General features: G+C 41.5%; 1 protein-coding gene across 1 annotated transcript in view; it reads right to left on the bottom strand.

Moving 5' to 3' along the window:
• The window catches only part of CDH13 (cadherin 13), a 669,381-nt gene that overhangs the window by 318,779 nt on the left and 332,731 nt on the right, over window positions 1-17,871 (bottom strand). The window contains exon 5 of the mRNA XM_089539817.1: window positions 12,633-12,785. Coding sequence (XP_089395943.1) covers window positions 12,633-12,785 — 153 coding nt within the window. The remainder of the gene's footprint in view (window positions 1-12,632; window positions 12,786-17,871) is intronic.

Below are 17,871 nucleotides of genomic sequence, written 5' to 3'. Positions count from 1 at the left end.
CTGCCTGCGATTATAAATAAAATTATCATTATTATTATTATTTTGGAGGAGGACAAGTGTTTTCATCTGTTCGTTTTATTTCCAGCTGGCTGATAATCTTAGGCACCGTTTTCAGAGGAAAATTGAGGCCAAATACAAGTCTGTACATATGTACCTGTCTAATACATGCATTTGCAAATTGTGTGCTGATCATAGAAGCCCATTTACATTTTTTGGATCCTCCTAAAACAACTGACTTGCATTTTTTGGATCTGTAATGACATAAACGGTACAGAGTAATGAATAATAAGAAAAAATATGTAAAGATGTGGAGAAGGCAGAAGGTGGAGGAATCAGCCAATTACTGTTATCATATATTATAATCCTAGCTCATTTTCCCTTTGGAAAAGCAAACTGTGTTTTCCGCTCTAGGGCAAGAGCAAGTCCAGTCCACTGTAGCTCCAAAAATGCTTAAATATTCCCAGACCATTAACCTGTCCTTAGTGCAACTTCGTGTTTTTGCTCCAATTTTATGGTATATTAAATCCTCCTCCTGATTTCATATCTGATACATGGGGGAAGAGATGTTTTACACACTATCTATAGGAGAAAGACCTCTGTGAAACCTGAACACTTGTATGTCAAGTTTACATACCACATGCCAGGAAAACATTTCCTCTGCCTTGCTAAGACAGCTGGCCCTCTGTATCCAAGGATTCTTTATCCATGGATTCAAGCATCCACAGCTTTAAAACATTCAAAATGTTATGAATTCCAAAAAGCAAACCTTGATTTTGCCATTTTATATAAGGGATACCATTTTATTATGTCATTATATTTAATGGGATCTACAGATTTTGTTATCCATATCGGGTCCTGGAACCAAACCAGAGCCAGGTATAATAGTTTGAGCTTAGGACTATGACCCTGGAGTTCAAATCTGGAATCTGTGGCCTGTTATAGACGGGCCTTAAACTACAGACTCAGTCCGTAATAGGGTTAAAAAGGGGCGTCGCTTCCGGACGCCCCTAACCCTTGTATGGACTGAGTCAGTACAAGATGGCGGCGCCTCATCTACATGGGGGCCGCCATGATGGCGTCACAAATGCGCCGCCTCCAAATGAGGTGGCGCGGACATGACGCCATAGCTCCGCACGAAGGCACCTAATGTGCCCTTTCCGCGGAGCAGGAAGGAGTTCCAAAATGGAGCTCCTTCCTGGTTTGCGTCACTGGTGCAGCTGTGTGAAGGCTGCACCAGCGATGCAAATCAGAAAGGGGCCGAGTGGCCCCTTTCTGAGAGTCCCCGCTGCCTTTGGGGTGTCCTTGGGGTTTGAAGCCCCAAGGACACCCCTTTCCAGGCTGCGGGGAAGGGGACTTTTGCCACTTCCCTGCGGCCCGGAAAGTGGCGGATCGGGACCTCAGCGGCTGCCATTCTCACTGCTGAGGCCCTGATCCAGCGGGGAAAGGCGTGCCTACAGGCCACCCCAAAGGGGAGGTCTGTAACGCACCTGAGCTTAGCCATGGAAATCCCACTGGGAAATCTTGGGCAAATCACACTCTTTCAGCCAGAGAAAACCCTGTGATAGGTTTCCCTTTGGGTCATTATAGATCAGAAATGACTTGAAGGCACACAACAACACAAGATCTCCCAATCATAAAAGCAAAGGGTAGGGAATAATGAAGCAGGTAGTAAAATCACTATCATGGACAGTATTCAGTGAAATATCAGCAGAATGGGTTACAAATGTGATTGATGGCCATTGGGTTGCCACTTGTGTGACAGGCAAGGAAAACTTTGTAGTCAGTAATTAGGGATGTAACCTCTTTTGTTCTTGTATGTGAGAATAACATATAGCAAAGATTGTCTTCTCATCTATAAGGCAAGGGTATGTTTTCTGCCAATTTGAAGGAAGTTTTCAGATTTGCGAGACTGCTTTTTGTGCAATCCCATAAATTGCACAGATAAACTATGATTGCTGCTGCCTTGCTGCAAGTGTTGTTGTTGCCGTTTTAAAAAAAATAAGCACTGGATGAGTTGCGTGAGCCTTTTTGGTCAGACAATCCATCTATGCTTGCTGTGTTGTGTCGAATTTTGTGTAGAGGCATTGGGGGGGGGGGGGATGAGCTTGTTGTGTCATTCCCATGCTGGGAAGCAAAATTCTCTCAGGGTTTAACACTTAAAAGGCTCTCTGGTGTGCCAAGAATTGGTGCAGCCTGTCTCATTAAGAGTGAGAAACTTAGGGCCCGGAAAGACAGGCCAAAATAAACTGCTTCGGGTCACTTTGGAGGCATGCTGTTTAAATGACACAAGCATCTTAAGAGGCCAGAAGCTGTGCCAAAGCTGTGCTTCAGTCCTTAGGACTGGAGTGTGGCTTTAGCGCAGCTTCTGGCCTGGCCTGTCTTTCCGGGCCCTAAGTTTCTCACTCTTAATGAGACAGGCTGCATATATAATATGTATGTGGTTGCATTTCTTTTTGTCATATATATATATATATATATATATATATATATATATAATGTTGATTTCCAGTGTAAGTGGATTTGGAATTAATTTCGCACCGGGTAGACTCCAAATCAGTACAAAGCAAAATAGATTCTTTTCTGCTGAATTAAGACCTGCACCAAATCATCTGGACACCTGTAATCTCCAGAAACAGATGAGTACAAATAATGGATGGACTAATGGGCTGACTCAATATAAATCAGTTTCTTTGGTCCCTTTGATAATTCATTCCAAATAATCATCCTTCTTCCAGCATTGGCCAGCCAGAGGTCTCTAAGAAACCCACAAGGAGCTTTGAACGACTATAGCCCTCTTCATTTTTGCCCCTTAGAACTGACATTCCGTATTGCCTCTGGACTTTGATTCTCCCACCATCCAAGGAATATCAAGCAAGGATGGGCCCAGACACTGCTTCTTGGGAATATTCATCTCTGAGGCCAATGCATCTACAAAACATCCTGATCAGGAGTTTGAGGCTTGTCATCAGAAGCCTTCAGAGACAAAATGAGGCTGCAGGGGGCAGGATTTGGAGCACTCCAACCTTTTAGAAGATAATGGCAGTCATCACCGGTCTTTTATGTAGCTGCTTTCAGAGTACAAACACAAGGAAGCAAGGCACAATAGGAAACTGACACTCCGCAGGCGTAAGATGTCCAGGATGAGAAGCGGGGGGAAAAAAAGATATTTAATAATGTCACTCAGGCAACACCGTAAAACTTGGAGAGCTGACAAAATTCACCTAGGCAATCCTTATTAATATGAAAAATAAAATGGAGATTATTTTATTTCCCCGCAACGAAGGCTAATTCTTTCTTTCCAAATTGTCTCCAAAAAGGTTTTGCATACACTGGGCATGAAATCAATTGTTGAGCGCTTTCATTCTTCTTTTAAATTTTATTTTCCCCTGCTCACCCAATGACAGGCTGTCTCCCTATACAAGGATCCCAGGCTTTTGATAATGACACAAAACAGGAAACATTCAAGCCAATTATGCTGGTAGCTCTATGAAAGGTGTCAGAATGTGGCGCTGCTTCTCTGGAGCAGATTAAATGGGATATTAAAGGGGTTTACAGGAAGGAGGAAGGGGAGAATGATATCAAGTGATGATCGAATTCTGGGTCCAACCCACATTGCAGAGATGGAAAAAATATTGCGAAAAACAAGTTTCTTGGTGGGTAAGTTCAAAATTTATTTTGCATAAAAAGTGCACATTTCTGGACAGGAAATACCATTTCTGTACTGAAAGAAAACCTTCATGTGCAGAAAATAAATTTCCTGCACAAAAAGACAGCATTTTCCATGCACACAACAACATTTTTGTGCAGAAAACGTTGCTTCCTCTGTAAAATACAGCGCGCCCACATCATACGCGGGCGCGCCTTACATGGCTTGAGCATACACGCTCAAGCTGCGGGGCATGCGTAGGGCAGAAGGGGTGGCGCGTCCCATTCAATTGAATGGGTGCACGTGCCCATTGCGCCCCGTGCGCCACCGCACCGCCGTGCACGAGCCCCATTGTTTACAATGGGGCTTGAGCATAGGCGGAATTCGCCTTACACGGAGGGATCCGGAACGGATTCCTGCGTAAGGCGAGGGTCCACTGTAAGAGCATTTTTTTGGTCATAGGATAAATCCCTAGCTATGTATAGTCTCCAGAAACGTCACAGTTTTCATTGAGTTTGTGCCAGCAAGGAGGAAAAAATATAGCAAAATTATTACTTCTTGGCTTGCAAGAATACTGTACAACCCACAAAGATTTATGGGGCTATTCATATGACTGACATATGACTGCTGCAGGAATGGGCAACATTTAAAAGTTTTGCATCTAGTTTTCCAACCTAACACCAGAGAAAGGGTTCAATGGGAGATGGGAAGGAATTATTGCAGTTTGCCATCACTTTAACTGCCATGGCTCAATACTATGGAATTTAGGCATGTAGTTTTGTGAGACAGTGAGTCTTCTCTTTCAGAGAACTCAGGTGCCAAAACAAAACAGCAGGATCCCGTCAAATCAGCCACAACAGTTAAAGCAGTGTTAAACTGCATTCATTCTGCAGTGTGGGAGCAACCTATGACAGTATAACTATGGCTGCAGGAGAAGAAAGTAGCAAGCAGAAAGAAGGTGAACTAACTGCTATGGCCATGAAGGATGTATGTCATTTCAGGAATAGGCTCTCAAAGCTGGGAGCTTTTGTGAAGTCGAAGGCTTTCATGGCTGGCATCCATAGTTTTTTGTGAATTTTTTGGTTTGTGTGGCCTTGTTTTAGAAGAGTTTATTCTTGACATTTCACCAGCATCTATGGCTGGCATCTTCAGAGAATGCATAGAGAATGGAATTTTCTGAAGATCCCAGCCACAGATGCTGGTATAACATCAGGAATAAACTCTTCTAGAACATGGCCACACAGCCGACCCCCCCCCCCAAAAAAAAAAAAACAAAAAAAAAACAACAACAGGGAGCTTTTGCCTGTCTTCTCTTGTTCCTGTGGTCCTGGAAAAGGTACAAACACTAGCAGTGGAATTCCAGCCATGGGTTGTGGGAATGTTTCTTTCCACCAAACTTTCTTCTATTTGTGCAAAAACGTCTCTGTAAAAAAGCTAGATCCCCTCCCACTTGATGCAAAGCTCTTTCATGCAGTAGGACTGGGAGGGTGGGCTAATCCATCAAAAAGACACAAATAACCTGCCTGATGCTTCTGATTTTTAAAAGTCCATGCAACCAGACAGCACATATTTCTTGCACATGAGAGAATGTGTTCGGTGAGCACTGGCATCCCTCGAGGGGACAGATTTCAGAAACTGGCTCAGGAAAGTGACAGATACTCCCAGAGAATTGAAGCTTCAGGTACCAGCAGTATCTCCATCCTTTGCTTCTTTCCACCCATTCCCCCTCTCAGACCTGCATCTACTCTGGGGAAGCAAGGAGCCAGGAATCATGAATAGTCAATGGCCCAGCTCCTTTAATGTCCATTATTTTTAATATGAGTAAGTAGAGATTCAGCTACCTAGCTATGCAGTGATTTGATCCAGACTGTTGCTAGGACAACCTACAACATTCCCTACTACTTTAGTTGTCCTTTAGCTGGATTTTCATATTACCTATTCCACTAGGATCTGTCCAGAGTGCTGAGTATTTGTTGTCGCTCTTGGCCTTTTCCCTATTTATGGCCACTTTGGGTACATCTGCACTGCAGAGGTCATGCAGTTTGACACCACTTTAAATGCTGTCGCTCCATCTTGGCATCTGGAGTTTTACCAGGTCTTTAGCCTTCTCTGCAAAGTGCTGGTGTCTTAGAAAACTCCAGGATCCTGTAGGATGGAGCCATGGCGGTAAAATGGTGTCAAATGGCATTATTTCGACAGTGTAGATGCACCCTACAACCCTGGTAGCTCCAGCTTAAAACAGAACAGAGGAACTCATACAATTTATAGAACCCAGAACCTATAACTTATTTGGTAAATATGCAGCCTCTTGGTCATGACCCTAGTCACAAAGGAATAATATACAGAGAAATGGCTCAGACCCGCAAGAAAGGTTCTTAAGATGTGAGGAATTTCTTAAACACTATGGAAGCTACCAAGTTTGACTTTTTCAGTAGGTTGTTTGATGGAGCATCTTTATTATTTGGAGACAATAAACACTAGGAACAAAGAACAGAAGGGTCCTAAACAGTCAATTTGGTATTATTACCTTCAAATCATTTCGGATTTATGGCAACTCTAAGGAATACCTATCATGGGCTTCTCTTGGCAAACCCCATTGTTCAGAGGTGGTTTCCCATTGCCTTCCTCTGAGGCTGAGAGAGTATGACTTGCCCAAGATTTCCATAGCTGGGTTTCCATGGCTGAACAGGGATTTGAATCCTAGCTTTCCAAAACCCATCCAACTCTGAACTCTTGTCTTTAAAAACTGTGAAGTGTTTGGAGCCTCTCTTGCGGGAAGACAGAAATTATAAAAACCACTTTGAGAACAAAATTAGCAAAGAATTACATCTATACTTGGGAAAAGCTGGAAAAAAATTGCTCTTCTTAAGAAGAGCTTTTCTTTTCAGTATTTGGCAGTAATCAAGAGATTTTTGTCAACTCCGGCACTCGCCGGAGCTGAGCATCTACCAAGAAACAAAAACACATTTTCAATTTCGAGAAATAAAATGTCCTTTGGACCCGATTGCTAGCTATAAATTATCTGCCGCAAACACTGGGCTGTTAATAGCCTCTCATCCACAGTTGGATTTATTATTACCATATATTGGATTGATTTGCAAGCTCACAGAATATGTGAGGAAAAGTGGATATTAATTCCATTAGTTAATCCATGCAATTTCTATGTTTCAAGAATGGCAATGGCCTCCTTTGTGTGTGCATGAATTTCAAGGAAATTACAATATCTATGGATCGGTATAATAAAAATATGTTTGGAATACATTTGGCATATAACTCAATATATTGCATATTTGTGTTTCCCACTGCAGGTCCAAAACACTATTAAGAAATAAATATTTGCAAAGGGTCTGTGTTTATTAAAGCAACCTTCAATGAATTTGGTTTCTCTCTTCATTTTCATTTCATTGGAATATTTGCCAACCCAAGATCTGGCATTCAAAGACCAACCTCCACAAACAAAATGAAGTTCAGTTAAAAAGTAAGCCTTCTCTGAGACACAAGAGAGTTTCTGCCAGATATCGGGGTGGTGCCAGACTAGTTGGTCCTATTCTCTGAGAAAATCTCCTTTGCATCTTTACTAAATCATTCTCGATTGAATGAAGTAAAGTTTGGAATGTTAATTATAATGTCTCAAAAGCCAAACGAACCTTCTCTTTGGGAAAAAAAATGCATGATTTCTTGCAACTTTGAGGTCTTGGCTAACAATGAAGTCTGGGTTAAATGCTTCTTCTTGTCACTTGGATAAGACAAAAATGATCAACACCATGCGTGTGTTAATTTGCTTATATATACTGGGTTGTTCATGTTACTTCTCAAGTGCTGCTTGTTAAACACTTAAGTTGATCAGAAATGTCCATAACTTTTGCATTTCGATTTCCACCACGTTCCTGCCAAGCACATGCATAAATTGCTATCACCTGCAACAACACATTTGAGGTGGGCTCCTGTCCAATAAAGCTTATATCTTAGAAAAACAATTCTGTCATTAAGGCTCTACTATATTCTGTGGTTTTACTATCATTAGAGAATGTATTTTTTTAAAAAATCAGTTCTGAATCTTCCTGATTGGAGACCTCTCCTTTCCATCCTAAGCCAGTCTAGGCATGTGGTAGGTAGCTCAAAATGATGTGACAGTTTGACTAGCAATGTCTGACATTCTGTTAGTAACATACACAAGGATAAATTCACCTTAAGCTTGTGCGTATGTCATTTTGGTCATTGCTTAGTGTGACATTTTTCTGCAACGTCTGCACACCCTCACGCACCGGGCTCATCACTGTATTGCAATAGTCATGTCATTGTCATTGTCACTGTCATAGTTGTGGCCATGTCACGGATGATGGAAGATAATGAGGATGAAACATCTCTCTATGTTCTCATGGCCAGATGCAAACCAATGGCATCATCTGCCTCGACCTCTTGAGAACTCTAGTGGATCTCAGTGGAAGATGTCCTCCATTTGTGGCTGGCTATGGAGACATGGGCCGCATCTACATGGCATACTTAATGCAGTTAGACACTGCTTTAACTGCCATGCAATTCTGCAATCTGTAGTTTTGTGAGATATTTACCCTCCCCTGTCAGGTGCCACAACAAACTGCAAATCCCAGGATCCCATAGGATGGAGCCATGGCAATTAAAGCAGTGTCAAACTGCATTACGTATGCAGTGTGGTAGCTACCATAGAGGTTTGTTTCTGGGGGGAGGGGGGGAATAAAAACCCACACTCTCCACCAGCAATACAATGGCATGGGGAAGGAGATATCACAGAACAATGGTGAGTCCTGGGGGGGGGGGGTCATAATGACAGCAGTGTCATAATGAATTTCACATGTGGAAATCTTATGGCATGCTTGACCATAGGTACTCAGCCAAATTATGTAGCACCGTACTTAGATCCCTGGGTATGGATATGAAGACACCCCTTCCACACATACACACAACCACACATACGTACATTCACTTTGAAATGTCTCTGTAGGCAAACGTTTGTTGTGTGCCTTCAAATCTTTTCTGATTTATAGGGACTCTAAAGTGAAGCTATCATGGGCTTTTCTTGGCAAGATTTGTTCAGAGGAGGTTTGCCACCTCTGCCTTCCTCTGAGGCTGAGAAAGTGTGACTTGCCCAAGGACACCCAGCAGGTTTCATGGCCAAGCTAGGAATCAAACCCTGGTCTCCAGAGTCATAGTCCAACACTCAAACCATTATGGCACACTGGCAAATGTTGCTGGCAATGATTTTGCCTAGAATGTGTTCCACTCATCCGTCTGGGCAAGGTTAATGGCAACTTGCTCTAGATTCCCAAAAGAGCAAATTGCAATGGTAATCCGACAGCGATGGGCCCGTCTCTCAAGCTTACTGAATTGAACTTAGATGGCCCACTTATCACTTCCAGTTTTCCCGAACACCGGGGTTCCCTTCGGCTACACTGACGGCTCAGAACATATTTATACCTTTCCATGGAGAATCATCATCTCTCATTTTTCATCTGCATTTCTTCTTTTGAAAGAATTCATAAATGCTGAATGAAGGCAAGGAGACGGGGTTGAGAGAGAGAAGGGGGAAGGTTCCAGAGACTGGAGATATTTTCAAGCAACTCAAATACTTTCATATATCAAGAAAAATATCAAGTGGGGAGAGGGACCTCCAGCTGCTTATTTGACTTCACAATACATCTTCATTGATTCCAGCTCACTGTTTTTTTCAAAGACTGACTAATCAAGTTGAGCATTCTCCTTCTGCAGAACTTCTTGATGGCAGTTTGCTCAATAGGTTGCCAGCCAGCCTGCTGAGCCCCAGAATTATATAAAGGGTCACACAGAAGGAACTGAAGCCATTAAAATATAAATTTGCATCTCCTTTCTGTCTCATCTGAAATATTTCCTATGTGGCTTGAAAGTGCCAAGAGGTGAAGGAAGGCGATTCTGAAAGGAATACATTCTGGCTATAATTGAGAATGGCTTGCATGCAGGACAATGTGGATAACATGGGGATGTTGAATTCATTCATTCAAGACCCCATTCTGGCAAGAACACATTATTTCCAAAGTTTTCTCTCTGCTGGGTGAGATTATGAGAGTTTTTGTGTATTTTTGCATGATTTTACATGCTTTGGGACCATTTTGCAAACGAGAAAAACATCATTTGCACACAAAGAAAAAAAAGCTTGATATGGTGCCACCAAAATCATTAAAATTTGGGGTTGGGGGATAGTTGCAAAGCATCAGTTGGACTTCAGGAGAGCCACAAAGAGATGGATTGTCATTAGCTAACAAAATAAAGTGATGCTACTTTTCCCCAAATGAACCACTGTTTCCACAACCTCTTCATATTTTCATATCCTGGGAATTTCTTTCATGAAACGATAACTTTCTACTTTGTATCCATATATCCTTTCTTTGTATTCCTAGGGCCTTTCCAATGTGCACAATTTCCAAACTGGCTGGAAGCAAGGGGTATTTAAGTACCTTTCCCCACAGCCTCCTCATATTTTCCTACAGAGTTATGGCATTTATGGTATGTGGGGTTTGAATTCAAAATAAATGAGTAGAGAGTGAGACCGCTGGCTCCTTTAGCTCTGGTCTTTTTCGCACCTTACCATTGTAACACTTTGACGTCATTTTAAGTTCCATGAATCTATCATATGGAATCTTGTGATTTGTAGTTTTCTCAGGTATTCAGAATTCTCTGTGAGAGAGGTCTAGTGCCTCAACGAACTACAAACCCCAGAATCCCACAGGGCCCTCCTGCAAAGTGGATCACAACAATCAAAACACAGTCTAGAGATATGAAGAACACTCTAAAGATTTGAAGTCAAAGGCTTTCATGGCCAGCAGCCATAGTTTTTGGTGGTTTTTTGGGGGCTATGTGGCCATGTTCTAGAAGAGTTTATTCCTAACGTTTTGCCAGCATCTGCGGCTGGCATCTTCAGATAATAACCCTTCAAAGAAGATGCCAGCGACAGATGCCGGCGAAACTTCAGGAATAAACTCTTCTAGAACATGGCCACATAGCCCCCAAAACCCCACAAAAAACTCTAAGGATGGCCCAAATAAAACAAACTAACAGCAAAGTTAACACATATTATACATATATAATGTCTATGATGGCATCAGCCCACTGTTTCATGGAAAGGAACCACCACACCTGGAGTAGTAACAACAAGAAAGTTCTACTTCATGTTACACTTCGCTGCCTGTCCTTTGACAGCAAAACAAGGTACAGAACCTCTATCAATGACAATGATGTACATACAGGTTCATGAAAAAGAGACAACCCTTCAGATAATTGGGAACAAAGCCACCAAGAGCTTTGCGGATGACATCCAACAACTAGAGCCAGAACAAGAAACAAATAGAAAACCACTGCCAACGGAACAAGATGAGTCTCGCATCATCTAAAAAGCAGGGTCTCCCAAAGAATCCTGCCTTCTTTCCTGACAATAATCCCTAGAAATGGTCATTTTATGTGTCTCCTTCTCTGTCTGATTCTTTGCACATCCTTGTTGGGCAAAGAACTGGTCCCAGAACTATAGGAACTGCAGCCTTCACTCAGCAAGAAGCTTTATCAAACCAAAGCTTGCTTCTCTCTTGGACTGCATCTTCTCCTTACTGACAATAAGGCAACAAAGAATGCATGACACACATAACACATTCTCATTTGGACCATTATCCTTTCACATATTATGCATTTCCCCATCAAATATCTATAACATACAATGGCCAAACTGCTATAATGGAGCACGCAGAGTATAGTGTTCTACACATGTGGCTTCAGCAGCTTGAGGGTCATGGACTTTACTGCCCAGTGAAGAAGCAACCAGGCAGTGCCACGGCAGCCCAGGAAAAGAAATGAGGTTACTCTACCCGAGATCTAGGAAAGGAGATACATTTATCTTCGTTAGCTGCAACAGCAACCAGGAGAGGCACTGTCAGGTCACCTTCCGTCCCACAGTCAGCAAGGAAAAGTTGTGGATGTTGCATAAGGAGATAGTGAATCGCTCTTTGTGAACTATCCAAATAGTGAAATATTCAAAATAAAATATATGTACCATATATATTTGATTATAAGTCAACCTCATGTATAAGTCGAGGACAGGTTTTGGAGCAAAAATGTGGCTTTTTGTGGATAAGTCGAGGGTAAAATTTAGGGCCATGTAACAAAGGATGTAAAGGACAAAGCAAAGGAAAACAATAGAATCATAGAATCATAGAGTTGGAAGAGACCACAAGGGCCATCCAGTCCAACCCCTGCCATGCAGGAAATCACAATCAAAGCATCCCCGACAGATGGTCATCCAGCCTCTGCTTGAAGACCTCCAAGGAAGGAGACTCCACTACACTCCGAGGAAGGAGTGTGTTCCACTGTCGAACAGCCCTTACTGTCAGGAAGTTCCTCCTAATGTTGAGGTGGAATCTCTTCCTGCAGTTTGCATCCATTGCTTCGGGTCCTAGTCTCTGGAGCAGCAGAAAACAAGCTTGCTCCCTCCTCATTATGACATCCCTTCAAACATTTAAACAGGGCTATCATATACCAAAGAGTTTACAGAATTACAGGAGGCATAGTAGTTTGTGCTCATATTAAAAGGTGAATTGATGAGAGAATAGAGGAAAGTCAGTGCTTCCAGGACAGATTATTCTCTTGCTTTTCACCAGGAGGTGGCTCCTTTTCACACACACACACATACACAATTACATATAGTTAAAGTACAATACTTACGCTGACCCATGGATAAGTACACTCAGGTTTTGGGGGTCACTTTTTTGACTAAAATTTCTAGACTTATACATAAGTATATACAGTACCTGTAATCCTGAGTCATGCCCACGTATGGCATCACAAATATTCAATCAATATGAAGACACTGGAGCCAAGGTTTTATATAGTGCACCAGCAACAACAATAAAAAGTGGGATGCAACTATCACAAACATCAATACAATTAAAGTGAGAAGTAACATCACAGGATGCAGTCGGCGATGACTTACCTGGTATGTGGCAATGGCTTCCCTGTCGAGGGGCCTTGTCACAAGCACTTCTCCGGTGCTCTCAACAATTTTAAATGCTCCCCTTGGCTCCAGTTCCACTCCTTTCCCCCAAATTCGGAATTTTGAGCCTTCTGGTTTGTCATTGTCGATGACCTATGGAAGGAAAGCACAATGATGAGGATCCAAGAGAACCCAACATATATATATGTGAGTGTGTTTTAAATGAACAATCTGTGTGTCTGAATCTTCTTGGTAAGTACCAACTAGAGCAAGAACCATTCAATCAGTTTTTGAATGGTGAGAAAACATCCAAGTAAATGTGATCAATTCAATAGATATGATCTATTTGGAAATATCTTTTATGTTATGCTTCAATAGTTTAACCTAAGAACCTAAGAAACCTAAGAACTTGGATAGGAAGGTAGAGAGATGAGTAACATAAAAGATATTTGAAAATGTTTGTATCCTTGAACAGAAAGGGTACACAAACATTTTTCAGGTCTCATACATCTTTTCACTTCACAATGACAACTGACACCTTTTCTTTCACAATTTGTGCAAAAGAACCTCTGTTCAAAACTATCACTCCTTTGTCAACTGTAGCGCACAAGAGTCTAAATCCTATTGACAAAAGCAACCAGAATACACCAACCAAATCAATAGCACTGACCCACCTTTAAAAAATTGATTCAATGGGTATATTCCAGCTGGAATTACCACAGACAGCAGACATGTAAAGACATGTTTATTGATAAAGAGAGACAAATATTTATTAAGTTACCATGGTTTTTTCGGAGGGGATCGGCAATCCTATTTTAAACACAAAAGCACACACCTGATTTTGTGCACAAGCCATCCATTTTCTACAAAAGCCCTTTGTGAAAATTGCACCAAATAAACCCCAAATGCAAAATAATCCCTTTGGGTGAGATCTGTAAAAGAGTTCTTTTGGGAAAGGAGTGAGATTCTGCTGAAATTTCACCACTAAGATGTTATTTGACATTTAGGTCTCTTTCCCACTACCTTTTAAACTGGATCATGAATCAGTTTGAACCGGTTCAAATGACCCTGGTTTCCACTTAATCCAAATCGCTGAAGCAATTCTGAAAGGGGAGCCATGCGCTACACCCATTTAACCCACATCTTTTTGACACTGATTTTTTCTATTTCTTTTTCAATAAATTGAATCTGTGCAAGTGTGAACCACATGCAGATCGGAATCAATTCAAATTTACGCTTTGGCTGGCTGGAGCTGAATAATTTTGAACCGATTCAAAGGTAGTGGGAACCACACTCCGTTGTTGAATCAATCCATCAATTCGGATCGCACACTTATCCGTAAGTGGGAATGGGACCTAGTTACTCAATTGGAATATTACTTTATCTAGCTATAGATGTTGCCACTATAGTTGCAGCAGTGGTGTGGGCCACACTAATGTAACACCATTACTGTTCAGAAACTGAGAGGTAAGAAAAATTGGTTCACATGGTGGGAGACTTCTGCAGCTTGGGACAGGCACTGCCACTGGTTCATCTTGATAGATAAATCATAGAATCCTAGAGTTGGAAGAGACCACAAGAGCCATCCAGTCCAACCCCCTGCCATCCAGGAACTCTCAATCAAAGCATACCCGACAAATGGCCATCCAATCTCTGTTTAAAGACCTCTAAGGAGGGAGACTCCACTACACTCCGAGGAAGTTTGTTCCACTGTCGAACAGCCCTTACTGTCAGGAAGTTCCTCCTAATGTTGAGGTGGAATCTCTTTTCTTGGAGCTTGCATCCATTGCACTGGGTCCTAGTCTCTGGAGCAGCAGAAAATAAGCTTGTTCCATCCTCAATATGACTTCCCTTCAAGTATTTAAACAGGGCTATCATATTACCTCTTAATCTTCTCTTCTCCAGGCTAAACATTCCCAACTCCCTAAGTTGGACATGGTTTCCAAACCCTTCACCATTTTAGTTGCCCTCCTTTGGACATGCTCCTGTTTCTCAACATCCTTTTTTGAGGGTCCCTGATGCCCCTGAGCATCACATCACCACTTGACCTGATACTACCTCCCTTTACCAACACCCAGCAACTCTTCCCAAGTTGCTGATAAGTATACTCCAGTCCCCCAGTTATCAGCCAGTTCTTAATTCTGCTGTTGCTGGAGATCCATCCAAAACCATCCCTCCATCAATGAGTTTCTATTTCAGTTCAGCGAGTGGAGCTGCACCTACAGTGAACACTGAAGCTCTTCCATGCTAGAGATCCAAGAGCACTTCAGAGAAGATAACAAGAGTATGCAAAATATGTTTCTGCATTCACAGAGTGTAGGACTCATTGCTCTGCATGGCAGTAGCACACCATACACTCCAGAAATGTGCTTTTTTATTGTTCGTCATTAATCAAAGACGGGAGAAAACACAGAAAAGATGGATTTCCTGTACTAATGCAAACAATGAGTATATCATCCTCATACTTATCACCCAGAGAGTTAACAATTTTTTTTTACCCTTTCCATTATAAATAGACGTTCATATGGCTATTTTATCAGACCCTGAGCACAGTTGGTAAATTTAAGCATTTAATATCCCCAATTGAAAAGCCAATCTGAAAAATAAAATAAAACAAAGAGCTGCATTGTTCGTTCAGTAAGCAGACAAAGGAGACATTTTAACAGCTATTGATGAACTTTTTAGTGTGTCACCCTCAATTACGTCAGCACATTTATCCAAATAATTCAATATAATGCTTTATCCCCCCTCCCTTTGGATTACAATAGCTATCCAATGCATCTAATATAAATAACTGGCAGTAGTTTTTAGTTTTATCAGAACTCTAAATATACAGGTGGCTCTCCGTATCCATGAATTCTTTAGCCATGGATTTAAGCAGCCATAGTTTGAAAATATTCAAAAGATTTATACATTCCAGAACGCAAACCTTATTTTTGCCATTTTATATAAGGGACACCATTGTATTTAATGGGGCATAAACATCAATGGGTTTGGGTATCCATGCAGGGTCCTGGAACCAAACCCCAGAAGATAGCAACGACCCATATATAATCTGTTCAGCCTTTCCACATATCTTACACATTAGGCCTGAGATGGGTTATAGGTCAACTGTCATATCATAATGTCCAATAATATGGATGCACTATTTTAAATATATTTCCCATTCTCCCCCCACCTCCTCAAAAGTTACTTTTTGAGAATGGCCCAACACATTTTGCTATCTCTGAGTATTAGCACCCTTCTTAGTGCATGATAAAAAGTTGACTCTTATTTGAAGACGACCAATGGAAAGGTGTCCACCACCTTCGGTTGTATCTATGGCAGGGGAGACGAGAATATTGCCACTGTAAATAAATACAAAATTCTTCTCCTGCCAATGGAATTTTCCTTCACTCTCCAAATTTCTAGCATTACAAAGAGACATTGAAAATCGCTTGCACCTAGGACTGGTAGATTTGTTGCATTCACATCTCCTTCATAACTTCCCCTGCTCTTTTCCTTTGGTCATCTCAACTCCATTTCTAATTGCTCAACTGACATTTGGAGTTACAGTAATACTAGGAATTTGGGGATGGAAGGAAAATTTAATTGGGTAGCGTAATTCCCATAGCTACACATCCTCATCCACCACACCTGAGGCAAAAGCCTAGTTTGGAAGACAGCCGTTCTAACAATAGAAAAGAGGAGATAAGTCGAGGATGAAAACTTAGGAAGAGTCTGTTGCCTGGGGCAATAACTTTGATCTGCACCATGCACTGGTATCTGTCTAGTAAACCCACTCCCATAATATGGCTTCTCAATACTTGTCATTTACTTGTCATTCTCTGAGAAATAAAAAAATATACACCACAGAGTACATGTACAATAGAACCTGCTCCGTGAATGTATTCCTGAAGCAATTCATGAGAGCCAAGGAAGCATTACATCCAGTCAAACACAGTTCATTGTCCATTCAATTGTTGGTGCGTGCAATGGAATAACAGTACAGATCGTTTCAATGAAGGTCTTTATTATATGTAAAATTTTTGCTTAATTTGTCACTAGAGGGAGCTAAATGTACCCTGAAACAAGAGAGAAATATGGACACCTTCTAATTAATATGCTTTTATAATGGGCACATCATTGAAAGAAAGTGTCTTGCCTTGCCCATGCTAAACTATGAATAATTGGGGAGAAAAGGTGTATTAAGAGTAATTATGCAGGTCATTTTCCACTGCAGGTTCCCAGGAAAGGATGGAAGGAAGGGACAGATGTATGCAATGTCCGTTCTGGTACAGTTTCATCTTATTATTATGCTTCCGTTGCTACTTGTTGCGCAGAGGAAGACTCTCCATAGACATATCTTCGCCTAAACAGAAGAAGCAAGACTAAGACCCTTGAGACACAATCACTTTCTCTGAGGTAACAACCACCCTCTAATTCTGCACTTACAAACATTAATGTGTCAGCCAAGGACAGGGTTCAGCTTCAGATTGCAGCTAGAAATGTGGAAAATGGTTAATATCAGTTATGTTGCATTTTGCCGATTCTCACTGCCCTTCTTTCACATCCTTTGTTGATACACAAATGTAAAGATGTAGGGTTTTCTTTTTTCTTTTCCATTATGGAAAGTTGTACACATTTATTTAATGTGTTGCTTTTGTCTTCTGCCCCCCCCCCCCCACCAATATGGGGAGTGAAATAGCCATCTCCATGGTTTGCCAATTAGATACAACTATTCCATAGATGTGAAGGTCGAAGGCATTCATGGCCGGCATCCATAGTTTTGTGTGGGTTTTTCAAGTGATGTGACCATGTTCTAGAAAAGTTTATCCCTGACGTTTCACCAGCATCTGTTGCTTGCATCTTCAAAGAATGCCATAAAGAATGGCATTCTCTGCAGATGCCAGCCACAGATGCTGGCAAAATGTCAGGAATAAACTCTTCTAGAACATGGCCACATAGCCCAAAAAGCGCACAAAAAATTATCGATGCTGGCCATGAAAGCCTTTGTCTTTGCTTAGAGACTGCTTGGATGGTATGGAGCAATATATAAATGAAGCTGCTATTGCTATTGCATCTACACTGTAGAAATAATGCTGTTTGATACGGCATTAAGTTTAGTAGCTCCAGCCTACAGAATCCTGAGATATGAAGCTTTGCAAGGCACAAGCACTCTTTGTCCCAGAAGAATAAAGGCATGGTAAAACTACAGTCCCCAGGATTCCATAGGATGAAGCTACAGCACTTAAAGTGA

This window comes from Sceloporus occidentalis, unplaced genomic scaffold (genome assembly GCF_023333645.1).
Source record: "Sceloporus occidentalis isolate IW3139 unplaced genomic scaffold, rSceOcc1.0.p SCAF_10, whole genome shotgun sequence".
NCBI classification, from domain to species: domain Eukaryota; kingdom Metazoa; phylum Chordata; class Lepidosauria; order Squamata; family Phrynosomatidae; genus Sceloporus; species Sceloporus occidentalis.
This window is presented reverse-complemented; position numbering and strand designations above follow the sequence as displayed.